The 27,416-nt window shown below is 46.0% G+C and overlaps 2 protein-coding genes across 2 annotated transcripts in view; both read right to left on the bottom strand.

The window, feature by feature from the left end:
* The window catches only part of LOC136399295 (zinc finger protein 615-like), a 62,650-nt gene that overhangs the window by 2,106 nt on the left and 33,128 nt on the right, over positions 1 to 27,416 (bottom strand). The window lies entirely within an intron of this gene.
* Positions 44 to 27,262, bottom strand: LOC136399292 (zinc finger protein 432-like). The gene is made up of 7 exons (XM_066374343.1): positions 27,176 to 27,262; positions 11,520 to 11,603; positions 10,118 to 10,165; positions 9,510 to 9,636; positions 9,132 to 9,227; positions 2,200 to 2,290; positions 44 to 144 (listed from the first exon to the last, which is right to left on the bottom strand). The coding sequence occupies exons 2-6, from the start codon at positions 11,541 to 11,543 to the stop codon at positions 2,277 to 2,279; spliced, it is 309 nt and encodes a 102-aa protein (XP_066230440.1). The 5' UTR covers positions 11,544 to 11,603; positions 27,176 to 27,262; the 3' UTR covers positions 44 to 144; positions 2,200 to 2,276.

Below are 27,416 nucleotides of genomic sequence, written 5' to 3'. Positions count from 1 at the left end.
CACAGTTCTTCCTCAATAGGAAACAGCTTTCACTCTGATTTACAATATTTGCAAACATATCATGTTCACAGCATTCTTCCCCACTTTTATCAATGCTTGGAGCTTGAAAGTGACTCTGCAGAGGCTCATTAACTTCCCTGAGTTCTAGGAGAGAAAACAACAGTGAATCATTCTGTAGCCTTTCATAATGTTAGTTTGAAATAAAACTCTTTACCAAATGCCTCTGTGTAAAGTAACTATTTAGTGATAAAGCTTTAGTGTTATTCAAATAAGAAATATATTTATGGACTCGACCAGAGTTCTAGATACTGAGCCTGTATAACACTTGTAGTTTCCTATGTGATAAAAGCATATTTTGTTTTAAAGAAAAAAACATTTTTCTTTTTTACTTCCTTTATTTTTCCTGAGAGAGAAGAAGTGATAATGAGGCAGACTTCCACATGTGTCCTGACGAGGATCCACCTGGCAACCACATCTGGGGCCGATAATCAAGTACCAAGCTATTTTTAGCACTTGAAGCAACACAACCCAACCAAGTCATCCTCAGTGCCAGGTACCATGCTAGAACACATCAAGCCATTGGCTGTAGGAGGGAAAGAGGTAGAGAAAGGGGAGAGAAGCAGATGTTTCCTTCTTCTGTGTTCCCTGACTAGGAACCAAACCTGGGACATGTATATGCTGGGCCAACGCTCTATCCACTGAGCCACCAGCCAGGGCCAACAAGAACTCTTTCAATAACTACTGAGTTTATGCTGGTAAACTGACTTATCACAGGATTCCTACCTAGTGTCTGGATGCAGTTGGGCAAAATAAATGCCTTCCTAAAGCTCTTCTCTTGCTAGGAAAGTTTGCTCACCCCATGTGTTTGCAAGTTCTTCAACCAGCCATGCGATCCTAAAAAATCAAACAGGCAACCAACTATCAGCAACCGCATGGACTCCAAGGCTAAACACAGCGCCAGCGCCAACCTGGGTGCAACCAGAATACAGAGTATGCTAGTCTGACAAGAACAAATGGGATTACAAGACACAGAATATTTAGACACTTGTCTTTGTAATGGGCTAAATGAAGACAAGGTGGACATTATCCATGGTGGGAGAGATGAAGATGAGACATTGGAAATCTGTGGACAGCGTTCCATTTCAACCCCAAACATTTAACACAAAACCCCTAAAAAATGCCTTCAGGTGAAGTAAATATTTAGTGACAATTGTATGTTTTGCAGAATAAAAAATGTATTTGGGCCCTGGCCAGTTGGCTCAGTGGTAGAGCTTCGGCCTGGCGTGCAGGAGTCCCGATTCGATTCCTGGCCAGGGCACACAGGAAAAGCACCCATCTGCTTCTCCACCCATCCCCCTCACCTTCCTCTCTGTCTCTCTCTTCCCCTCCCGCAGCCAAGGCTCCACTGGAGCAAGGTTGGCCCGGGCACTGGGGATGTCTCTGTGGCCCCTCCCTCAGGCGCTAGAATGGCTCTGGTTCCAGCAGAGCATCGACCCTTGGTGGGCATGCCAGGTGGATTCTGGTCGGGCGTGTGCCGGAGTCTGTCTGACTGCCTCCCCGTTTCCAGATTCAGAAAACTTAAAAAAAAAATTAAAAGAAATGTCTTTGGTCTTTGTCCACAGTTGTTGACACTGAGTTTGTAAAACTCTCATAATCTACGAAGTGAGAGTATCTTTCATTTGACATGAAAGAACTCTTTCAAAAGACAGAGTTTATGCTAATGAGGAGACTAAGCACCGGGTTCCTACAGGACCTCAGGATGCAGTTAATTACAAGAAGGACCAATTGAGTGAAAGGCTTATTTTCAGACCCACCAACTGTCCTCTTGGAAAGAAGCGATGGCTTAGAGTTTAAAGCTCTATAAAAATGATTATTCATATCTGATTAGTTTCTGGGTTAGGGAACACATTCATGTGCCTGCTCTATGGTTCACCGCAGTTCCATGGGCAGAGAGGTGCCTATATTTAGGAATTCTTCAGACCTTGTCCTATATACCAATTCACCTGTCTCTTTTATAATAAATGAGTAAAAATTAGTATTTCTCTGAGTTCTGTAACCTGCTCTAGCAAATTAACTGAATCCAAGGAAGGACTCATGAGAACCTCCAATTTTAGCCAGTTGGTCAGAAGCGCACATTATAATCTGGACATAAAAACTGACATCAGAAGTAGAGGAAGTCTTGTGGAACTGAACTCTTACCTTGTAGGTTCTGACACTAGTTCTAGGCAGACAGTGTCAGAATTTAATTAATTTATAAGATACCCACTTCAGTAACTCTAGGGGTAGAAACCTAAAGCAAAGAAATAAAGGCCTGATATCAGTCTGTGAACAATAGTAAAAAAAGCATGGAGACCTAAGTGGTACAGAATGTCAGAAAATACGGGCCAGTGCAAAAGTAGGTTTTCAATTGTTCATATGAGAAACAATAGAATAAATAACAATATAAGAATAACCTCTGTGTACTAGCCAAATGGCTCAATGGTAGAGCAACAGCCTGGAGTGTGGATGTCCTGGGTCTGATTTTGTCAGGGTACACAGCAGAAATGCCCGTCTGCCTCTTCAACCCTCCCCCTCTCTCTTCATTCTCTTTCATCCCCTCCTGTAGCCAATGGTTTGATTGGAATGAGTTGGTCCCGAGAGCTGAGGATGGCTCTATGGCCTCTATTCAGGTGCTAAAGTAGCTCAATTGACGAGCAACATTGCAGTGGCCCCAGATAATGGACAGAGCAACACAGGGGTATGGATCCAGGTCAGGGGGCATGTGGGAGTCTGTCTCTCTGCCTCCCCACCTCTCAGTTAATAATAAAAAATGAAAAAAATTACGTGACTTGAGCCACTGGGTAGCTCAAATGCCTATTACTAAAATGAGGAAAATCACTGAAGTCCAGAATAAGTAAAACCTATAGTTCATTGTGAAACAAAGTTTAAGATTATTATTGCACAGCCAAGTACAAAGAAACCAAGGGTGGCCCTGGCCAGTTCGCTCAGTGGTAGAGCGTCGGCCTGGCGTGCGGAAGTCCTGGGTTCGATTCCTGGCCAGGGCACACAGGAGAGGTGCCCATATGCTTCTCCACCCCTCCCCCTCTCCTTCCTCTCTGTCTTTCTTCCCCTCCCGCAGCGAGGCTCCACAGGAGCAAAACATGGCCCGGGTGCTGTGGATGGCTCCTTGGCCTCTGCCCCAGGCGCTGGAGTGGCTCTGGTGGCGGCAGAGCGACGCCCCAGAGGGACAGAGCATCGCCCCCTGGTGGGCAGAGCTTCGCCCCTGGTGGGCGTGCCGGGTGGATCCTGGTGAGGCGCATGCGGGAGTCTGTCTGACTGTTTCTCCCCGTTTCCAGCTTCAGAAACACACACACACACACACACACACACACACACACACACACACACACAAAAAGAAACCAAGGGAACATGTACATCTTAAATAAGGTCTTATCTGAAACAGTAGCATGGATCTCATTAACATACAGAAAGCAAGATTACTAAATAATTCAGTGTTTCAAAACATGTAGAATAAAAGGTGAGGCACATGGTTCTGGAATTCAGTAAAGCAACCAAAGAGCACCAAACACTAGGCAGTGTGATCAGGTGCACTCGCAGAGCCAGGTGTACAGATTAAATACGTGGTGAGAACGGGTGTGGACCCTCAGCATCTGATTTCCAGGGAGTGTAACAGACTGTGGAGGGTTATTGTATTCCGACCACGTGCCATTCTTCTTCATTCTGCCGACACCCTAACCCTATCAAAGCACTAATCCCCAAGCTGGACAAGAGATCCTGAAATCAAGTCACAAACTAACGGTCTTCCTGGAACACAATGTCCTTCCTATGTTCTTACATCAAAAGGGTAGACGACATGCAGTCAAGCGCTACCTCAGCAGGCACGGACCCACCATCTGCGCACATTCCAAAGAAAAGACTGGCCCTGAGTCATTACTGGTGAATAAGCTGTGACTCCCTGAGATATCCTGCCTGATGGATGTGTCTATTTTTGTGTGTGTATTTTTCCGAAGTTAGAAGCAGGGAGGCAGACAGACTCCACCATGCATCCAATTGGGATCCACACAGCATGTCCACCAGGGGGCAATGCTCTGCCCATTAGGGCCTTGCTCCATTGTGGAAGGAGCTCTTCTAGCACCTGAGGCGGAGGCCATGGAGCCATTCTCAGAGCCTGGGCAATCTTTGCTCCCATGGAGCCTTGGCTGCTGGAGGGGAAGAGAGAGACAGAGAGAAAGAAAAGGGAGAGGGGTGGAGAAGCAGATGGGCGCTTCTCCTGTGTGCCCTGACCAGGAATTGAACCAGGGTCTTCCACACGCCAGGCCGACGCTCTACCACTGAGGAATTAGGCCATACCAGACAGTGTATGTGAACAATGTGATTTATGGTGGATGCCTGCTTTGGTGTGCCCAAGGTTTGGTACAACACTATAACCTTTTCACTTTGGGGGCTAGAGAGCCCAGCTGGGTCAGATTCTCTGGTTGGCAATCCTTCACATATGTTATCAATCAGAAAAGTTTTTCAGACAATAAACATGTCTTATCTGTTTCCCTGGGTCAGGAGTCCAAGCATATAGCCCTTTGTCTAATTGAGTCCTTTTCTCAGGGTTTCAAAACTGCGTGAAGATGTCAGCCAGGCCTTGTGAACTCATCCGGAGCTGGGACCTCTTCCAAGTTCACTGGTTGTTGGAGAATTCAGTTCATGTGATTGTGGGACTAAAGTCCTCGACTACCAGAGGCAGCATGCTATTTCCTGATGGGTGACCCTCTCCACCAAGCATGGTAACAGGGGAGCACCTGCTATGACTTTTGCTTCCTGTTTCTTAACTTCAGACACTTTGAAATGGCTCTCTTGACTAGATCAGGGAATTTAGGACTTTGCACATCACTTTTAAATTTTGTCCCATACATCTTTTATATTTGAAATTTAATCTGCAGTGTTCTGTTGTCACAAATTATAACCAGGATTATAACAGCACACTCTCTTCCCTCATAATGTCTACCTTCTAAACAATAGGTAAGGTGGCTCATTTTTTCCCCCTTCTTTTTCCAAGTGAGAGGAGGGGAGATAGAGACAGACTCCTGCATGCACCTTGACCAGGATCCACTTGGCATCCTTGTGCGAGCCGATGCTCTGCCCATTTGGGGCCATGCTCGCAACAGCGGTATTTTTTAGTGCCTGAGATGAAGGTTCCATGGAACTATCCTCAGAGCCCGAGGCCCATGCACTGGAACCAATCAATCGATGGCTGCAGGAGGGGGAGAGAGAGAAAATGGGAGAGGTGGAGAAGCAGGTGGTCACTTTTCTTGTGTACCCTGACCAAGCGTCAAACCTAAGACATCCTCAGGCTGGGCCGACGCTCTAGCATTGAGCCAACTGGCCAGAGCCAAGGTAATTCAATTTTAAAATTACTTAAATAATGCCAGTCTTCTACTCAAAAGTTCCTACTGGTTTCTCAAATCATTTGTAATGAATGCAAGGATTTAAATAGCCTTGATAAGTGACGTGTGACCACTTATCAAGTATCTCAGAACTTCCTGCTGCCACCTCATTGTCCTTGTCTCCCGTCATTTCCTCTCTTCCTAATTATGCAATATCCAGACAAGGTTTCTGAGAGTTCCTCAAACACATTCAGGTTCAGCTCTTTGAACCGCCCCCCATAGTCTCATATTTGGAAAACTCTGGGAGCTGACTCACAACACTGAGGTCACTGGCATGAGTGTGGGCTTATCAGCTTGAGTACAGGATTGCTGGCTTAGTCTGAGATCACTGACATGATCCCATGGTCACTGGCTTGAAGCCCATGGTCTCTGGCTTGAACAAGAGCTCACTAGCTTTCATGGAGCCCCCATCAAGGCACATGTGAGAAGCAATCAGTGAACAGCTAAAGTGCCACAACTATGAGTTGATGCTTCTCATCTCTTTACCTTCCTATCTTCCTCTCTTTCTCCCTTTAAAAAAAAAAAAAAGCCTTACTGAAGAGCCACACCCACTCCTGAAAGTACAATTCTGGCAAAAAACAGACACTTTTACATTGCTGGGTTAATTTTTCTTACAACCGTTTTTAATCTAAGATATAACTTTTTATTGTATATAGTACTTCTGTTGAGACCAAAAGTACTGTGAAGATGAGACATAGGACTACTTTTTTTTTCTCTATCTTTTTTTGTACTGTTGTTAGCTGAAAACTATCAGGATATCAAAAAGCAAGTTTTATAGGCCCTGGCTAGTTGGATCAGCGGTCAAGTGTTGGCCCGGTATGTGGAAGTCCCGGGTTCGATTTCCGGTCAGGGCACACAGGAGAAGCACCATCTGCTTCTCCACCCTTCCCCCTCTCCTTCCTCTCTCTCTCTCTCTGTCTCCCTTCCCCTCCCTAAGCAAAAGGCTCCATTGGAGCAATGCTGGCCCGGGTATCGAGGACAGCTCCATGACCTCTGCCTGAGGTGCTAGAATGGCTCTCACTGCAACAGAGCACCATCTCAGATGGGCAGAGCATTGCCCCCCAGTGCGTTTGCCAGGTGCATCCCAGTGGGGCACATGCAGGAGTCTGTCTGACTACCTCCCGCTTCTAACTTCGGAAAAATACAAACAAAAAGCAATTCTTACAGAAATAAAGCAATCACATCAACTGAAGGCGGCAATCACAGGTATGGACCACCCTAAAAAGAGTTTCCATAAAGCACAGAAACTGTCCAGTCAAGACGATCGCATATCACGGAGATCACTGCAGGAGAAAGGGCCATTTCATATGACAGGAAACTTGGATACTCGAGACTAAGTGACACCAAAAGATGATGGAAAAGTAATCAATTTCATTTTTATATCCTAGTGATAAATACTGAAAAATGCAATCAAGAACACAATTCCAATTACTGCATAATAAAAGACAATATCATACACAGGTACAACCTAAGAAAGGAAAGGCTTAAAGGTTTTATTCTGAAACTTATACAACTTTGTTGGAAGAAATTAAAGACCTAATTAGAAAGAAAAGCACCCAATGATCCAATATTAGGATTAAGAATATAGTTAAAATGAACTTACTACCCAATGAGATAGAGTCAATGTAATCCCTATCAAAATCCTAGCTGCTTTGTTTTGTAGAAATTCACAAGCTCATTCTAAAATTCAAATGAAAATTTAAAAATGAAGATGTCAAAGTGATCTGGAAAGAGAGGAGTGCCATTGAAGAATTCACTCTTTCCAATTTTGAAAGCTGCTACAAAGGTATAGAAATAAAAAACACTGGGCCCTGGTTGTCTAGCTCAGTGGTAGAGCATCAGCCCGGCATGTGGAAGTCCCGGGTTCGATTCCCAGCCAGGGGACAGGAGAAGCGCCCATTTGCTTCTCCATCCTTCCCCTTCCTCTTTCTCTCTGTCTCTCTCTTCCCCTCTGGCAGCTAAGGCTCCAATGGAGCAAAGCTGGCCTGGGCGCTGAGAAAGGCTCCATGGCCTCTGCCTCAGGCGCTAGAATGGCACCATTTGCATCGATGGCTCCATTTGCAGGGGAGCAATGCCTCCCATGGGCAGAGCATCGACCCCTGGTGGGAATGCCCAATGGATCCCGTTTGGGCACATATGAGAGTCTGTCTCTCTGCATCCCCGCCTCCCCACTTCTCACTTCAGAAAAATACAAAACAAACCAACCAAAAAAAAAAACCCACCATGAAAATATGTACACAATAAATGTTCCAAAATTGAGTATGGTGATGGTTGCACAACTAAATAAATATACTAAAAACTAATTACCTTTTCAGTTAAATGGCTAAATTATTATGTGAATTACATCTAAAGAAAACAAATATATGAGGTAAAATCAGAAGCTTTAGGAAAACAAATGCAGCGATAACATCTAACAATGAAGACAATCTGATTTAGACAAACTCGGAAGGATGGCACGTGAAGCACACACACGTTAGGACCTCGTTTACACTCGAACTCGTGTGGCATGTTAACAGGAACTTTCCTTGTTAATCAAATGAAACAACACAGAGCTTTATAAGAGAGCTAAAAAGAAAAAATAAACAACAAAAAAAGAGAACTCAGTATAGAGAGAACATCTCAAGTGATGTCACAATGGAAAGAATTTAAAATGTCTAGTGCAGAAAAGGAAACTCAGTGTAAAAAAAGAATGGAGTTCAGGTGATTCCTGCTCCCACATGGAAAAGGATAAGTCAGAGGCCAGCTGCCGTGGCAATGAGTACACCAGACAGGAAGGAAGTGGGTATTAGACAATATTAAAGAGATGTTAAGCCTGACCAGGTGGTGGCGCAGTGGATAAAGCGTCGGACTGGGATGCAGAAGGACCCAGGTTCGAGACCCCGAGGTCGCCAGCTTGAGCACGGGCTCATCTGGCTTGAGCAAAGAGCCTCACCAGCTTAGACCCAAGGTCCCTGGCTCCAGCAGGGGGTTACTCGGTCTGCTGAAGGCCCGCGGTCAAGGCACATGTGAGAAAGCAATCAATGAACAACTAAGAAGTCGCAACGCGCAATGAGAAACTTATGATTGATGCTTCTCATCTCTCTCCATTCCTGTCTGTCTGTCCCTCTCTATCTCTGCCTCTGTAAAAAAAAAAAAAAAAAAAAAAAAATTAAAGAGATGTTAATGTTGGAGTCCATCTCACAGAACAGAAAAAGGTTCACTTAGGGGAACTGCTGAAACATTCAAGACTGATGAGAACTGCTTATGAAAAACGTTGGAAGCAGGTGAACAAAGAACGACATAAATGCAGCATGAAAACCAGGCTGTCACGGGGACACAGCCTCCAAGGTGGGGCTGAAAGTTATGAAGAGAAATCGCTATTTCCAAACAGGGCAGGAAGGCGCAGCAGTTAGAAAAATGTGACGAATTCAAAGTACTGTCTTTCTAGAGAGGCAAGAAAAGTAAAATTTCATAGCAAGAAAGAGGGAAACATGCAGAGACACTGAGGCCGAGGACGAAGAACAGAAAGATCTGAGAATCCTAGGAAGAAGAAAACTATGCAAACAAAACAAGATGTAGAAAGAATAAACAGGGATCGTTGCTCTAATGAGAAAGAAAAAAAGGTATGTTTTTCTTTGGTTTCCACATTCACTGTCATGGCTCTGACACCTTCTCTGACTCCCTGGTCCCCCACCTTGCTGATTCTCACTCACTCACCTGGACAGAGCAGATGTTGGGGTCCATCCCCTACTGTCCACGGTTCTTCCCCTCGCTCCAACTTGGAAAGCGCATCTGGTTTGCTGGATTGATACCCTGCTCAGAGGGAAAAATGACACAAGACTTAAACTTACTGAACTGGGCTGCAGTCAGACAAGACGAACAAGGTTACATTTCAGGGAATGAACACACTTCACATCTGTAACACAAAGTCTGTTGTCTCAGGAGGCAGAATGTTATACCTTCTCGTCTGAGGTAATGGAAGAATCTGAGGGTCTACCTTTCAGAGAACTGTAGTTATTCAGGAGAGGTAAGCAACTGAGGGGGAAAAAGCCACTGACAGACACCTTCTAAGTGACACAGCGGAGCTGTCCTCACCCAATGACACCAGATGGCTGGAGATCTCCAACATCACGTCCCGGTACAGGTCCTTCTGATCGGGGTCCAGGAGCTGCCACTCCTCCCGGGTGAAGTCCACAGTCACATCGTGAAATGTGAGGCATTCCTGTATCAACACCGTGCTGGTTAATGGTGTGATATGCTTTCGATGATATAAAAGAAATGTTAGTTTTTCTGCACATCTTCACTTTATATGATACATCTATAGAGTGAAAGCAGTTTTATTTTGTTGTTTGTTTGTTTGTTCTTTGGACAGAGCCAGTGAGAGAGTCAGAGAGGGGGACAAATAGAAACAAACAGACAGGAAGGGAGAGATGAGAAGCATCAAATCTTCATTGTGGCACCTTAGTTGTTCATTGATTGTTTTCTCATATGCGCCTTGACCAAGTAACTACAACTGAGCAAATGACCCATTGTTTAAGCCAGCGACTTTGGGCTCAGGCCAGCGACCTTCAGCCTCAAGCCAGTGACCTTTGGGCTAAAGCTAGTGACCATGGGGTCGTGTTTGTGATCCCACGCTCAAGCCAGCGACCTCGCACTGAAACCAGATGAGCTGTGTACAAGCTGGGCACTTTGGCGTTTCTAACCTGGGTCTTCTGCATCCTAGTCCGATGCTCTATCTGCTGCGCTACTGTCTGGTCAGGCAAAAGAAGTTTAATTTTAATATGCAGTTGAATAATCACTGTTACGGTTAGGTTTATGGGTCCTCTAAATCTAGAGCCCCTTCAAAACTCAAATTCCCCTCACCCAACTTCTCACTATGGCAACGTTTTCATTAAGCATCTGCCTCAACCAACTTCCCCCTTCCCTTAAGGAAATGCCCCCACCCTGGGATGGTTCTAAGAAATGTCCGTGGGACAAGGTCATCCGGAGGAAACTGAGAGTTGGGAAAAAGAGACAGTCTGCGATTAAGGCAACAAATCAAGATATACTAAATCTAAGCATGTCCAGGCGCAGACACCCCCATGGCAGCAAAGGCCTGCAGCAACCCGTATATCTAATGCTCCCTCCATCCCTGCAGCTCCAGGCTGACACCCTTTGTTGGTTTCAGCCCACTTGCATCCAGGTGCTTTCAAAATAAACTTTCCTTTTGGCACAGATTAGCCTCGTGTTTTTGGTTCAGCCCCCATGGTTTCTGCCTTTCATTCTGGTGCCAAAACCCAGGAGCTGTGTGTCAGAGACAAGTCAAGGGTCTAAAGCTGACCCCAGCAGGGGTGAGGTTTCACACCCAGTGAGTGGTAAGAGGTATCAGCCCATCTCAGGCTTACCTCCAGATCTTGCCTCTCTTGCCCGTGGAGTTGACAGACTGGTCTCCCTGACCCTCTGGCCGTGCCTCCTGAACCCACCAAGAAGGGAAATTCTCTTTTCCTATGCAGAGACCAACCAAAAACCAGACACCGGGATCTGCCATCTTGTTTCAGCGCACCAAATCCACACCAGGCAACAATCACATTCGGGTGAGTGAATGTAGTGGCTCTAAAATCAGAAACTTTCCCAAACCCTCCTGCACCTCTCATTCCACCATGCAGGATGGTCCATCTCAAACATTCAATGTTGTTCAGAGGGCATTCAGGCATTTGCCAGGCATTGGCCTCTGGTTGGGCTGCCCTACAGCAACGCCTGGAAAGCAGCCAGCCTCCATTTCCAGGGGCCTAAGGCAGCGGGGATGCCTCCCTTGTCCAAACGCTCATCCCTCCACATCATGGGGAACTCTCAACCCACTATCCCCAACAGACAACCTGTCTGGGTTGCCTCCAAAGAATCCTCCAAATGCTCAGTCTTATATCAGATCTTAGGCCAGTGATGGGCAATCTTTTCAGCTTGGTGTGTCAAAATTCACCAAAAAACCAAGCATAACTCGGGTGGTGTGTCACTTTGAGAAAAAAACCATAATTTTGCGATATTTATACTTTAAATAACAAAAATGTATAATTGTAATAGATAACTGTATTTAATAAACCAAAAACTATATATTTATATTTAACTTACCTGCTTAGTGACTTCTTTGTTCATCTGTCAGTCGGTTTCTTTTGTTGGTCTTGATATTATTTAACTTCTGTGGGGTGCCGTGAACTAAGATAAGTGAGGAGGAGGGGGAACTCTTTAACTAACCTGCCTATTAGTGACTTTTTTGTTGCTGAATATCATTGGCTAAATCTTCAGTTCAAGGTTGGTATTGTGTACACTTCAAGCCCAAGCAAGCACTACTAACTTCATCTGTCAATCTGTTTCTTTTCTAGGTTTTGATATTATTTAACACTTAGAATAAGGTCTCACAAAAAAGTACGTAGAGGGAAAAATTGTGAGTAAAGCCATTGCTATATTTTTCAGGGTGCTAAAAGTGTCTGGTAATCGGTTCCAGGCACTCCAAATTTCCTGTTTGTAGTGGCACTCCTCTTGATTCTCCAAGCGGCACCTTTCCAGATTCTCAAGCTTTGACCTCAAGTCAACAAACACCTAAGCCCACATGCTGTCTTGAAAATCTGCAAGTTGCACCTTATGTAAATTAAGATGGCTGCCACTATTTCTAATGGCAGGAAATGGCACCCATAGCACAGGCCCTCACCTCTCCCAGCCTCCCCGTCACTTATCTCAGTAATGATGGTCAATTAGAAATCAACGACACCCCAGAACAGTAGATTGAATGATGGTTGCTGTGGTTATGTGGTTGCTGGTAATGGTGATCACAGGGCCACCGGAGATGCGTCCCCTGCGGCATTCCGCTGCTCCCTGCTCCGTTGGCCAGAAGTGAGGTCAAAGATCCCCTAACTGGAAGTCGCAGAACCAGACACTCTGTGCCGGAGTTCTGTTGATTTGGCCTACAGACCTCTGGCACAGAGTGTCTACACTACAGCAAATGTTTTATCCTCGGCTACTGCACTTGGTCATACAGGAGCCGAGGATGAAACGTCCTTCTTGGCATGCGGCCCATACTTCTCTGGTATGTGGCCACATGCAGCCGCGTGTCATTGAAAATGGCTACGCGTGTCAGTACCGACACGCGTGTCATAGGTTGCCATCATGGTCTTAGGCTGTCAGTGAAACGAAGTGTCCCAGATCCCCTATATCCAGGCCTTGCTTGCACTCAGATCACAACCCACTGTGTGATTCTTGCTCTCCCTCTCAAATGTTTCTTCTCCACTTAAAACAGAAGCATCCCCCTGACTTGGAAGACCCTTCTAGAGTTTCCTCCTTTGATCTTGCCAACCACAGAGCCCCATTCTTGCCTCTTGTTTTTGCTCCCTCTGCTCCTCAACCTCCTAATTCCCAGGATGCAACCTCGTAGCAACCAGAGCCCCCTCCCTATTCACTATGGCCACTGTCCTGCACCTCCCCCTCCCTCCAGGTTTTCCCACAGGCACAGCCATGGACCCTTTCTTCACCAGTGCAGACCCGCTCTGAGATGATCTTCAGCCCTGCTTCCTCCCCTACCTCGACCCCCATCATTGAGATCCCTTTTATGGAAGGTAGCTGGGACCAGGGCACTGTCCTAGTTCATGACCCTATTTCCTTAACCGACCTATCGCAGAGATATATGACCTGAGACTCCTCTAGTGCAGAAGGGCAAGTAGTCCTTCACATGAATTTCACTTCCCAGTCTGCACCCGGCATCCGGCACAAATTACTAAAGCTGGAAAGCAAACTTCAAATTCCCCAAGAAGACCTTTTAAACTTGGCCTTCAAGATCTTTAACAATAGTCACAAAGAAGTCCCAAATTACATACAAACTAGCTCACTTTCAAATGTTAGCCTCTGCCATCAAGAGCCCACAGACTGAATCCCAGAGCACTAAGGATGATCCGAAAAGCAAAAATTATCCTATTAACACCCAGCCAGGTGCTTGCTGTAAATGAGCCAATGACGGTCACTGGGCCAGCAAGTGTCCTCATCCAGGCTGCATTCAAAGCCTGGCTCCCTTTGCAGTTGGCCCCATTGGAAGTCGGACTGTGATTGGACCTCTCTAGGTAAGACCCTCATCTTTTCCTAGGCTGGCTGACCCCTCCTCTCCAAAGCTGATAGGCCTGGCCCCTGAAGAACAAAGATGCCTGGGGATGAAAGCCCACATCTTCTGAGCATTGAGCAAAACTTGATGGTGGCAAGTAGGCCAATTTTTTTCCTTATAAATACCAGGACAACTTATTCTACTTTACTAGAGTACAAAAGACCCCTCCAAGAGTCTGCAGTCTCTGTTGTTGTTGTTGTTTTTTTACAGAGACGGATAGAGTCAGAGAGAGGAATAGATAGGAACAGACAGACAGGAACGGAGAGAAATGAGAAGCATCAATAATCAGTTTTTCGTTGTGACATCTTAGCTGTTCATTGATTGCTTTCTCATATATGCCTTGACTGGGGGCTACAGCAGAGTGAGTGACCCCTTGCTCGAGCCAGCAACCTTGGGTCCAAGCTGATGGGCTTTTTGCTCAAGCCAGATGAGCCCGTGCTCAAGCTGGCGACCTCGGGGTCTCGAACCTGGGTCCTCCACATCCCAGTCTAACGCTCTATCTATCCACTGTTCCACTGCCTGGTGAGGCTGTTGTGGGGATTGATGGCCAAATTTCCCCACCCATGTCAACCACACTCCTACAATACATGCTAGGATACCTCCCTTTCACACATATCTTTTCTTTTTTTTCCTTTTTGTATTTTTCTGAAGTTAGAAGCAGGGAGACAGTCAGACAGACACCTGCATGTGCCCAACAAGGATCCACCTGGCATGCACACCAGGAAGCGATGCTCTGCCCATCTGGGGCATTTCTCCATTGCAACTGGAGCCATTCTAGCATCTGAGGCAGAGGTCAGAGAGCCATCCTCAGCGCCGCGGCCAACTTTGCTCCAATGGAGAGAGAGTCAGAGAGGAACGAGAGGGGGAAGCATGGAGAAGCAGATGGGTGCTTCTCCTGTGTGCGCTGGCCAGGAATCAAACTTGGGACTCCCACATGCCGGACTGACGATCTACCACTGAGCCAACCAGCCAGGGCCTCACACATGACTTTTACCTCTCCCTTCCTGTCCCACCCTGTTACTAGGCCAAGATAGTCTTTCAAAATTAATACCACCCTCACTCTCCATAGCACCCATAATCCTCTTAACCCCCCCCGCCCCACTTTGGCTCAGGCTTCCCTCCTACTTCTCCTTACAAAGTTCAGAGAAAAAAGATCTTATTCCTCGCATCCAGACATAAAACTTGCAAAAAAAGGGGTTGGGGACAAACCAGGTCATTTATCTATCTTAAAATATCTCCTGGAGCTCTGAACATTGTTGTAGTTCTTAAAGCAGTAAGAAAATGAACACCTCTTCAGACTGTGCAGACTGTGAAAGGGAGAGGGGTCAAGCCAGAAACTCAGTGCAAAGGGAAAAAAGGGCACTTTTAAAATGCAAGCAGCTGCTCAGCAGCCCATCCCCTCCCCTCTTTTCAGTCATCCTGAAAGGCTGCCAGGGACAAACAAAAAAAACACCTCCCTAGGATATGACTACCTACCACAAACTGCTTTTAGCTAGAAAGGCTTGATTTAAACCATCCTTAATGTTTACTCTGAGTCTCTAAGTTTACAAGGCCATTGTGCTGGGCTCACCTGAGCTTGTCAGGTTTAGTTTGTGACCCCATCTTTTACTTTTCCTCCACAGTACATAAAAGTATCCATCTAAAATTGCTAATTACTAATGTAGTTCTCTCTAAAAATTCAGGTTTTTGGAAACAATTCTGATTAATTGGAAATAAATTGTATGGTTTTAATGATAAAGGCTATAAGGTATGAAGGTTCTTTTGAAAGGAAAAGAAAGTAAGTTGGTTATTTCTGAATAGAAAAGGTTTGTATAAGTTGCAGAAAGTTTGTGTAGGCTGTAGAAGGTTTGTGCAGAAGGACAAGTATTTACAAGAGAGTTTTATAGACTACAATTGGAAACATATCATGTATCATTTTATTCCACTCCCCCAAAAACACACATAGTCACAACCTGTTCTTCCCTTATTTCTATACCAAATCCATGATGCTTCTCTTATTTTGTCTAAGTTTTATTCTCTGTATAATGTCCATAAATTCCTGGTCCCCTTTGTTTTCTCTCCATCCATGGGGGAATAATTTCCTATTTCTCACCACAACAATTCTTAATCACCAAACCTTTCCTGCCTTAAACTCCAGCCACTGGCTATGCTATCATCAGCCAATCCCCTCCAGTTCTCCATATTTAATGGGACCCCTGCTAATCTCACACATATTCTTGGGCTACAACCATATTGGCCTAGTCCAGAATCCCTTGATATTGGACACAATCCAGCAATCCCTGTTACTGTAACGCCTGCTAATACTAATTAGCATCTCTGTCTGACCCATTTTACACTCTGACACACAGGATAGGTCCCAACTTACTCAAACAGCAGTCATACCCTACATACATTCAATCTAGACACTGCCCGTTTTAAAATTCAGTGTTGGCCCGGCCGCAACACTTCCTGCTGGGATGCTTCTAGCCATATATATACCCAGTTTACCTGTAATGACAGTCATAATAGAGTCTCCTTCTCCTCTAATCCCAACATTATATATAATAAAACTAACCCACCCCCCAGGGGTCTGCTTCAAGTGCAGATGGGAGTCACACTGGACCTGCTCCTGTCCCAATCGCAGGCCACCAGCAAACCCTGCCCTCTCTATAATTGTACAGGCCGTTACAATTCAAACCTCCCACAAGCCCCTCAAAACAGGAAATTCATCCCTTCTTGTCCAGGCCTCTCCTGGCACTGTCTCGGATGCAACAGGACTTCTTGACATCCTGGGGGGTCGGGGGAGAAGACCAGCAGAGCCTGACCTCACCACAGGGCCCCGTCTCCACCATCTGAGTGGGAAACCCTCGGGTAACTCTACAGGTCCCCAGCAAGACCATTTCTTTCCTATTAGATATGAGGGCCACTTATTTGACACTCTTTAAATTTTCAGGACAACTGTTTCTTTCCTCCATCTCAATTATTGGGGTTCACAGTCTTCCGTCCAACTTACTGATCACACCTCTCTCCTCTGTTGTCTAGGAAATCACCCTATTATCCACCCCTCCCTCATTATTCCCAGATGACCAACCTAGAACGAGATGAGAGAGCAAAAACCTCACTTTTAGGCAATCAACAACAGTTCTTTTCTCCCACAATCTTTCTAACTTACTGGCTCACAAAGCTACACAATCTCCCTCCCTCCCAAACTCAAGTCTTTCATATCATCTTCATAGCTTCCCCACATGTCTCCTTGGCCAAAAGCACAAAACTTAATCCTGTCACTCTCCTGCCTCTCCCTGACCAAAATCCACTCATTCATGTTCAAACATTCTTCATCTCAAAGTGCCTCTATCCCCACATCACAGAACAACCACTGCCTAATGCAGACCACACTTGCTTCACTGATGGCAGTTCTTACACACGTCAAGGGAAGTGGGTAGCTGGATATGCCAGTCTCCATCCTCCAGACTATGGAGGCTAAATACCTTCCCTCAGAGACTACATCCCCACAAACTGAATTAATACCTCTCTCTAGCCTACAATCTATACCATATTTTCAATCCATAAGACGTACCTGACCATAAGAAGCACCTAGGGTTTTAAACAGAAAAATAAGAAAAAGAAATCTGAATGAAATAGTGTGTTAAAATATTTAATAAAATATACCACAATAATATTTCAACAGTGTAAACTCAACAGCAGTATTAACAACCATTAGCACTGTTATTAACAAATGAGAAGAAACTTTAATGTTCAAATACTCTTTTAATTGTCCAAGAACCCTCAGCAGCTAAAAAAAAAAAATGAACATTTCCTCCATAAGATGCACGGGCATTTTCCCCTCCACTTTTGGGGGGAAAAGTTCGTCTTATGCAGTGAAAAATAATTCTTTTCCTATAGGATACAAACCTCTCCTACAATTGAGAGACCGCTTATCATCCCCAAAATTTAACCTCTACTCTCCAACATAGAAGCAAAGCTTGCTCCATCTGCAACTCAGTCTCTGCACAGGGAAGCGTCAGGCCCCATCCTTCCCATCCTTCTCCACATATCAAGCGAGAGGCCAGGTGCCAGGGCAGGACTGATAAATAGATTTCACCCACGCGCCCCAGTCCTTCATTCAACACATAATTCCCCAACTTGGCTTTCCAACATCATTACAGTCTGATAACAGACCAGCATTCATATCTCAAAATAATACGACAGCATCCACCCTCAACATACACTGAAATCTACATGTACCTTATAGACCCAATCTTCAGGAAAGGTTGGAAAAATCACCTCTATTTTAATAGACAAAGCTTAGACACATTTAACAAAGCTAAGAATAAAAACTCAAAAATCCTGGACCTCTCTCCTCCCTATAGCTCTAGTGAGGATTCGGGCAACCCCAAAGGACCCTACATCCCCTTAGTCTTTTTAAACCCCTGTACGAAGGCTTTTCCTGTTAGGAAACTTCCCTCCCACAGAAACCCGTCTAGGGGTCTATCTCCCAACTCTAAACCGTGTCAGACAACTTGTGAGGGAACATGCAGGTCAGGTCTGGCTACAACCACACACCAGGAATGCCCTCTGCTCCCTTCTTACCAGGGGATGGGTCCTACTGAAAGACAGGCATCCCCCCCACCATTACAGCCGAAATGGCAGAGCCCATACCAGGTACTACTCACTACCCTCACAGTTGGAAAACTGAAGGGACTGCCCAACTGGGCTCACCTTTCTAGGCTAAAATGCATCCCAAAAAAACCCAGGTTACAGGTTAGAACTCTGTCTCATAAATCCCAAAGCGACCCCATTGGACCCAGAAATATTCACCTTTCCCGCATACCAGAAAAACCAGCAGGTGAGTAACACCCCTTGTGCCTGTCCCCTTTCTGCTCCTCTATCTGACCTCGAGTTCAACCCCCCCCCACACACACACACACACTGCCTCAAAATATCCTCTGTTCTCTCTGTTCTTACTGCTGCACCTCTCCCATTAAGGGTTCCTATGCTCTCATTCCTCTGGGGCTCCTACCTAATGGGGGATTTAGATTCTCCTTGGGAGGCATTTTCCCAACTCCTAGATCCCAATTCTCTAGTCACTTTTCAATTTGGAGACCCCCAATTAGGAGTCAGCACCTTTATTCCTTTCTTCCTTCTCAGGAGTCTTAACAGTGTAAATTCGGACACCACGCTGAAGTCCTTTCCACCTCCTTTATATTTAGAACAAAATCTTACTCTCACATACTCCCTCCTAAATAAACAAATTCTACTTTAGCTCGGGGTTGCTGGCTCTGACTCTCCCTGTCGTCCTCCGCCTACACTGCTGTTCCAGTACCTCTTGCTCAGTGGGACACCATTAAAACAACCAAGGCCGCACAGAACAAAGGGGTACTAGTTTTACTGAAGTGGCAAGCTCCGTTCTTAATAACTATGTAACTGCCCAAGCTTACCAAGCCTCCCTACGTTTCCAGACTTAGGCCAACCGTTAAAAAACACACACTCCTGGCTCTGGCCGGTTGGCTCAGAGGTAGAGCGTCGGCCTGGCGTGCGGGGGACCCGGGTTCGATTCCCGGCCAGGGCACACAGGAGAAGCGCCCATTTGCTTCTCCACCCCCACCCCCTCCTTCCTCTCTGTCTCTCTCTTCCTCTCCCGCAGCCAAGGCTCCATTAGAGCAAAGATGGCCCCCGCGCTGGGGATGGCTCCTTGGCCTCTGCCCCAGGTGCTGAAGTGGCTCTGGTAGAGGCAGAGTGACGCCCCAGAGGGGCAGAGCATCGCCCCCTGGTGGGCAGAACGTTGCCTCTGGTGGGCGTGCCAGGTGGATCCGGGTCGGGCGCATGCGGGAGTCTGTCTGCCTGTCTCTCCCGTTTCCAGCTTCAGAAAATAAAAATAAATAAATAAATAAAATTTAAAAAAAACCGCGGACACCTGCCTGATCTGTGGTGGCGCAGTGGATAAAGCGTCGACGTGGAAATGCTGAGGTCACTGGTTCGAAATCTGGGCTTGCCTGGTCAAGGCACATATGGGAGTTGATGCTTCCAGCTCCTCCCCCACTTCTCTCTCTCTCTGTCTCTCCTCTCTGTCTCTCCCTCTCCTCTCCAAAATGAATAAATAAAAATTAAAAAAACAAAAAACAACAAAACAGGCACTCCTAACTCTCCCCATAAAAGGGCCTGTTGCTTTACACACTCTCCTACTAAATCAAGTCAAGCCCCCTGTGCCTCAGCAGAACCTCAGGGAACGGTTTAGCTGGCCACCTGCCAAAAAGAGCACGCAGCTTTACTATTATTACTCTGCAAAGTCCCACCACACATTGGTCGTGACCGATAGACCACCAGGTGTCTCCTGAGGCAAACGGCCTATTCCTCCATCCAGTCCGGTTTCCCTCCTTTCCTACATTACAAGTCCCTTCTTTTAATTCCTCTTATCCCTCCCTCTCCCTTTTCCCCTGGATCACCTCCCACCCTGGTGTCCCCCTCACTTTCACTGCACCCAACAAGCAAGTACCCATCTCTCTCCCCTTATTGGAGCAGGAATAGCATCTACATTATCAGTCTGCACAGCAGAACCCCAAGAAAGGAGCACATCTCCCTACCCTCTTTCTCACCTCTTCTCAATTCATCTCCGTCCCTGCCTGACACAACAGGGAATGTTGTTCTCTGCGGGGAGGACGCTACCTTGGCCTTCCTACTACCTGGGCAGGAGCCTGTGTTTTAACATACCTCTCTCCCAATGGTGATGTAGCCCTCAACAACCAGTCTCTCCCCATTCCAGTGACTCAGCAACTCTAGCACAGAAGGCCAGTGCAGCTCCACCCCTCTCTTGGTAACCCTCAAAATAACTTCGGGAGTTGGGACATGCTGTGGGCCAGCCACAACGAGTATATTCAGGTCCCAAGTGGGAATGATACGGAATTAGAGAAAATAGACTTAAAGAGTTAAAAAATATAAAAGATGGGTTCAGGAGGGCCCTGCAATTCCTGCTAGCAGTAAATACCACCATAGCAGGGAGCAAAACATGGCTGCCCCCAGAAACCGCTATTTCTTTCTTACAGGGCAATGTGGAAATTAGTATACAGTTTCCAAGGCAACTCAAGAACTCCACCACCAGCAGGAAGCAGCCATGGAAGACAAGAGACCTTCAGCTCTTTTCCATAAACAACAAAAAGCTGGAATGTTAGGGGTAAATTAGCCCCTGAAAACTCATATTCACCTCAAGCTGCCTGGCCTTCACTTTGAAATGTAGCAAAAGTTTACCTTCCCAGGAATGTCTGGGAAAGCTTGCCTGGGGAGTGACCTGACCATTAGGGGAGTTTAAATCACAACATTTGTTTGTAAAAGCCTAACCACAGACTCAGCTCCCAGCTATTTCTGAGAGACTGACCTCTTGGCTGTCTTCAAAATTTACCAAGGACACCAGAAAGAACCTCACTGATTAAACCTTAAGCCAGAACAACAAAAAAAGAGAACCTGTGTCTCTGCAGCAGAATTCCCACGCTAAGTCAGTACCAAAGCCACAAAACCCACAATATGCTAATCTGAGTTAACCCCGGTGCAAGGATCCCAGGGCAGCAAAGGCTTGTAACATCCTCTATATCTAAGGCTTGCTCCTGAGCTTGAGGCTGATGCCTGTCTGCTGGTCTCCGACCGCTTGTATGCTTCCATCCAGCTGCTTTTTAATTTTTATATATTTTTCTGTGACACAGAGGGACAGGCAGGAAGAAAGAGAGATCAGAAGCATCTATTCTTTGTTGAGGCACCTTAGTTGTTCATTGATTGCTTTCTCATATGTGCCTTGACCGGGGGCTCCAGCAGAGCAAGTGACCGACACCTTGCTCAAGCCAGTGACATTGGTCTCAAGCCAGCAACCATGGGGTCATGCCTACCATGTCATGCTGAAGCCAGTGACTCAGAGCTCAAGCTGGTGAGCCCGCACTCAAGCCTCGGTGTTTCAAACCTGGGTCATCTGCGTCCCAGTTTGACGCTCTATCCACTGTGCCACCTCCTGGTCAGGCAAGGTGCTTTTGAAATAAACTTTCATTTGAGGAAACACCAGCCTCCTATTTTCAGTTTGTCTCGCAGTTTCTGCCTTTCACAAATTTTTTATATAAAAAATTAATGGCAGACACAAACCACATTAAAATAACTTTTTTTGGTCTTAAAGAAAACTATATTCCTGGCCAGGGCACATACAGAAACAAATCCATGTTTCTGTCTCTCTCTTCCCCTTCTCTCTCTTAAATTTAAAAAATAAAGAATATAAATATTTTTATGTCATTAAACTTGCAATCCCAGATGAATCATATTTTATGATCCTACCCTCTAAAAACTGGTAGCCGCAGACACTGTGGCAGGTGAGTAATATGAGGAGGCATCAGGAAGGACACAGATGTCCACGACAAACCCACTTTCCTATTGTGTATTGGAGAGTGCAGTCACTGCTTGAGATAAGAAAAAGTGCAAACTGCAAAGTAAGAAAGATAACTAAAGTTATATTCAGGAATTACTTATTTAAAAGAGACTGTTGTCAAGTATTGTACTCTAATCCTCAGGTTATACAGAGACACCAAGTCCAAATGATTTTTCGAGGAGTTTATTAATTACCCGGCTAGCTACACGGGGCACGATCCCAAATCATGTAGAAAGTCCCTACAACTCTGTGGCTGATTTTATAGACCAAATCACATACCCGTTGGAGTGAGTAAGGAAGGGCTCTTGATCCCTTTGTCTAGAGGTATACTTTACTCTCATGACTTTAGGGTGAGTCCCAGTATAGGAATTCTTGATTAAGGTACAGAAACATTCTTTTCTAAAGGTTTTTAAGAAAAGAGAAGTGAAGAGATTCTCAGGGAAGTTCTATCTTCCTTGCTCTGTAGTTAAATTATGACTTATCTGACCCAGTTGCCCTTGTAAGCCAGGAAGCTCTTGCATTCTTCTCTTCCTTTTCTCCACAGAAAGGGGTGGGGGGTAAGAGGCCTCACTTTTCCTCTTTAAAATGGCGTTGCTAATACCAAGTTTTACAGTTCCTTGGCACCTTATCACAAGACCAGGCATCCACTAAATACATATTCACTTAAATAGGTAGAACGAAGTGCATGCACCATGTAACTAAATTTATTCCTATATTTTTTGTTTTAGTGAGAGAAAGAGAGAAAAACAGACAGGGACAGATAGTAAAAAGGGAGAGAGATGAGACACATCAACTCGTAGTTGTACCTTGGTTTTCATTGATTGCTTTCTCATATATGCCTTGATCAGGGGACTCCAGCCGAGCCAGTAACCCTGTGATAACGTGCCAAGGAATTGCAAAAATTGTAAACATTAGTATTTTAAAAGGAAGAGTCAGGCCTCCTTACCCCTCTTCTCTGAAAAGAAAAAAATACCCAGAGAAAGAGATTAAAGGGGCAAAAGTTAGTAACTAATCATAGTTGTCTGGAAGGATAAAACTTTTCTGGAAACTCCTTCTTCCTCTTCCTTAAGATCCTTTAGAAGACAATGTATTCATATCTTAATTAAAAATTAAGATATGGGCCCTGGCCGGTTGCCTCAGTGGTAGAGCTTCGGCCTGGCGTGCGGAGGTCCCGGGTTCGATTCCCGATCAGGGCACACAGGAGAAGCGCCCATCTGCTTCTCCACCCCTCCCCCTCTCTTTCTTCTCTGTCTCTCTCTTCCCCTCCCACGACGAGGTCCCATTGGAGCAAAGATAGCCCAGGCGCTGGGGATGGCTCCTTGGCCTCTGCCCCAGGTGCTAGAGTGGCTCTGGTCCTGACAGTGACGCCCCGGAGGGGCAGAGCATCGCCCCCTGGTGGGCAGAGCATCGCCGCCTGGTGGGCAGAGCATCGCCGCCTGGTGGGCGTGCTGGGTGGATCCCGGTCGGGCACATGCCGGAGTCTGTCTGACTGTCTCTCCTGGTTTCTAGCTTCAGAGAAATACAAAAAATAAAAATAAAAAATTAAGATATGCTCACTGATAATAACTCTTCCTCCCCTCCTGGAATCCTGAGAGTGACTTTACCTCTAAACAAAAGAATCACGAAACCACTCCCCTTATTGAAAAACCTGATTCTGTAACATTTTATATGCTTTCTAATAATCATCCCTCTTGAAATCCCTTTGTAAAGCCAGCAGCCAGGGCCACCATCACAGCAGCCCAGCCCATGCAGGTTCACATTGGATTCGGACAGTCGGTAAAGAAACAACGGAGCCAAAAACTGATAGGCCATTTTCTTTAATCCTAGCTTGCACCCGGCGGGCATGTAAAACACACTGGGCTCCAAAACCCACTCACATTCAGTGCTCACAAAACCATTGACTTATCCGAGTTTCCTAGAATCAAAGGTTTCTTCTAGCTCACCAGCCTTATTCTCCTCAGTTCCCCATCTCCTTCCTTCTCCCAGATACAAACTCTGCACAAACTGGCATCTCACTCAGCACTCCGCCATCTTGGCTGCTTCTCCTGGCCACATGGCCTCTCTCCACTGCTCTCTGCTCTGCTCCCTCTGCTCTCTCATGCTAATCATCCCAGGAACCAAGAGCATAAACTCCTGTTCTGCCCCCATTTTATAGTGTAGATTAATAACCTTTAATCCAATATACAAAATAAGGAAGTCTCTACTACAAAGTCACTTCTCTGAGGCCTGATTGGATTGTACCGCCCCACATCAAAAAAGGGTAGGAAAGGCTTAATCCCAAAACCAAGCCCCGGGCTATAAGGATTCTGCCTGCCTTTAGCCCACCCCAACACACATTAATATCACCTGGGCGACGGCCTCGTGGGCAGCGTAATCTTTAACAAAGTGAGCATAATACATTTTATCTGCCCAACACCCTTATATGTATAAAAACTTGTAAACTAAACAAGCAGGGACAACACTTTTAGCAAAAGTATTTTCATTTGGCCTCTCTCCTTATCCTAAGCTAACCATTTCACTGTGGCGACAGGGATGGGGGGTAGACACTAGAAGATTTGGGAATATCTTTGCGGGTATGTACAATAATTATCACTACTGTGTTATCTTGTGGTGTAAGAATGCTTTTTCCTTTTAATAGATCCTATAGATGTTGCAAGCTTGTTAGTAACTATTATACCATACTCTCTCCTTACCTACCCCAACCAGTACTTGATTTTCTATAAAAGAAGGTCTAGAACAGTACGAGGGCCTACATGATTTGGGATCGTGCCCTGTGTAACTAGCTGGCTAATTAATAAATTCCTCAAAAATTCACTTGGACTTGGTTATGTAACTTGCGGATTTAATTGCAGCACTTTACAACCCCTTGCTCAAGACAGCGAACTTGGGCTCAAGCTCAATGACCTTGCAGGGGTCCCCAAACTTTTTACACAGGGAGCCAGTTCACTGTCCCTCAGACCCTTGGAGGGCCACCACATACATGCTCCTCTCACTGACCACCAACGAAAGAGGTGCCCCTTCCGGAAATGCGGCGGGGCCATAGTTTGGGGACGCCTGCCTTAGGGCTTCTAACCTGTATCCTCAGCATTCCAGATGGAAGCTCTGTCCACTGCACCCAACCACTGGTCAGGCTAAACTCATTTTATAGACACTCCATCACTAGCAGTGGGGTCCGTGCGGGACATGGCCCTTCCCCCTCGCAAACACCACATGGAAGTATGGCCAGCAGCCATAAGGAGTAGAAAATACAACCTAGTCCCCAGAAGTTCCCAGGAAGTGTTCTGAGGAAAAGTAAGACTTTCCCATATATAAACCAGAATTTTTCCTGCTATTCTTAGAATAGCTTTGTCCTCCCACAGATGTACAGAGGAGAAGGGAAGGAGCTGTTTGGGTGTGGTACTTGTTTGCCCTAGGGCCTCCGGCAGGCTTCCCCAGTAACTAAGTAATAAATGGTTACATCTTTCAAATCTGCCTACTGGTGGTGTTTCTGGATTACCCAATTACCAGGTTGACATCCCCGGCCTGGAATTCCTACATTACACTAGCAATGGGAACTGCGACCACCACGTTTGACTAAAAGACAGCAGGACTTAAATTATACACTGTGGCCCTGGCTGGTTGGTTCAGTAGTAGAGCGTCGGCCTGGTGTGCAGGAGTCCCAAGTTCGATTACCGGCCAAGGCACACAAGAGAAGCGCCCATCTGCTTCTCCACCCCTCCCCCTCTCCTGCCTCTGTCTCTCTCTTCCCCTCCCGCTGCCAAGGTTCCATTGGAGCAAAGTTGGCCCGGACACTGAGGATGGGTCCATAGCCTCTGCCTCATGCGCTAGAAAGGCTCTGGTTGCAACAGAGCGGTGCCCCAGATGGGCAGAGCATGCCCCCTGGTGGGCGTGGCAGGTGGATCCCCGTCGGGCGCATGCGGGAGTCTTTCTGACTGCCTCCCCGTTTCCAACTTCAGAAAAATACAAAAAAAAAATTTTATACACTGCATATGGGTCACTTTGCCAGAGGGATGGATATTAAATAAAATGGAGATTATGTTAGCAAAGAAGAAAGTGTGATTGTGGGTCAGGAAATAAGAAAAAGAGTCCAGTGCTACATATTAAAAGATGAGAGCAAGTGTTGGCAAATATTCTACGCAAAGGAACAGATATATATTTTTGGCTTTGAGGACCAAAAGTCTTGGTCCAAAGGACTCAGTTCTGCCTTTGCAGCGAGAAAGTGGCAACCAAAAGTGACCAATGGGTGCAGCTCTCCACTGCTTGCCCTGGGCTCCACCACCTTCTCTGAGGTTTATAGCAAAGCTATATGTCCCTCCACCCCAATAAGGGCATATCTGAACCAGAAAGTATGTACAAGAATTCTTACAGCAGCATTATTCATAAGAAACCAAAGTACAAACAACACAAGTTTAATTAACAGTTGGATAAACTGCCCTATACTCAAGCGGTGGAAGGCTATGGATTCCGTTCCGTCCCAAACGCAGAGGTTGAAACCTCATCCCAACCACCACCCTGGGGTCCAGGGCCTCCAAAGCTTCAGCCTCACGACACTCTCTGGACCACAGACACTGACCACACACCCTTATTATTCCCACAGCGGGACCAGCCACTCTCACGTAAGGACCATCCTGACGAGAGAAAAGAAACCAGAAGAATGCAGGAGAGGGACTGCAATGTCTGTAATCTTACACTCAAGCCAGTGATCTCTGCGTTTCCTACTGAGGGAGGAAGGGCTGACTAGAAAGTTTGAAAACTAACAAACCACAGCTGTGGTTCTTGTTATCGGTTCCCTTAAATAAACTTGCAGCACAAACAAGAAAAAGAGACTATATGAATAGTCAAGGACAAACGGTTCAAAACTCTTGTCACATGCCTTCCCTCCTGGAAACACAAAAGTCACGTAGGTCCCAATAAATCCTCGATCAAGTTGTCTGGGTGTCTATTATCCTCCGTTTGCGGCTAATTCCTGCTACACTGTGACCCTTAAATCCCAAATTTGACCCTGATATCGCGATCATCTTAAATGCTTCCACCCGTTACATACAGTGTGACGGGCAGACCATGACAGTCAGGACAGGGTAGCTGCTATCTAAGGATTTTTAGTCGCTATATGATCCCAAAGCTAATCAAACCAAATACAGGCAGTCACCTGCACCCTCCGAAATACCTGCGAGTTCCTTCCACACGACTCCTCCCACCCCCATCCTTCCAGGGTCCACACTGCACCACTTCCACCCTGAGATATCAGGTACCCTGGTAGAAACAAACCTTTCATGAAAAAAACTTTTCAGAAAACAAAAGGACAAGTGCGCACTGGCCTGGTTTTCTGCAGCCCGCGTAAAGTGTAACTTTATACTTCCGCCAACTAATAATTCTGGGAATGTCCCCCAAATTGATCGTCACCCTACGGTGACCGACGAGGATCTGAAGCCCTGGAAGAAACGCGGGCGATTTCCCTCGCTCCGCTAGGAGGTGGTGTGTCCCCGCCTGCTCGCTCGGCGAAGGTGCA

The sequence above is a fragment of the Saccopteryx leptura genome, chromosome 3 (assembly GCF_036850995.1).
Source record: "Saccopteryx leptura isolate mSacLep1 chromosome 3, mSacLep1_pri_phased_curated, whole genome shotgun sequence".
Lineage (NCBI taxonomy): Eukaryota > Metazoa > Chordata > Mammalia > Chiroptera > Emballonuridae > Saccopteryx > Saccopteryx leptura.
The sequence above is the reverse complement of the archived record's forward strand: the minus strand, read 5'-3'. Positions and strand labels throughout refer to the sequence as shown.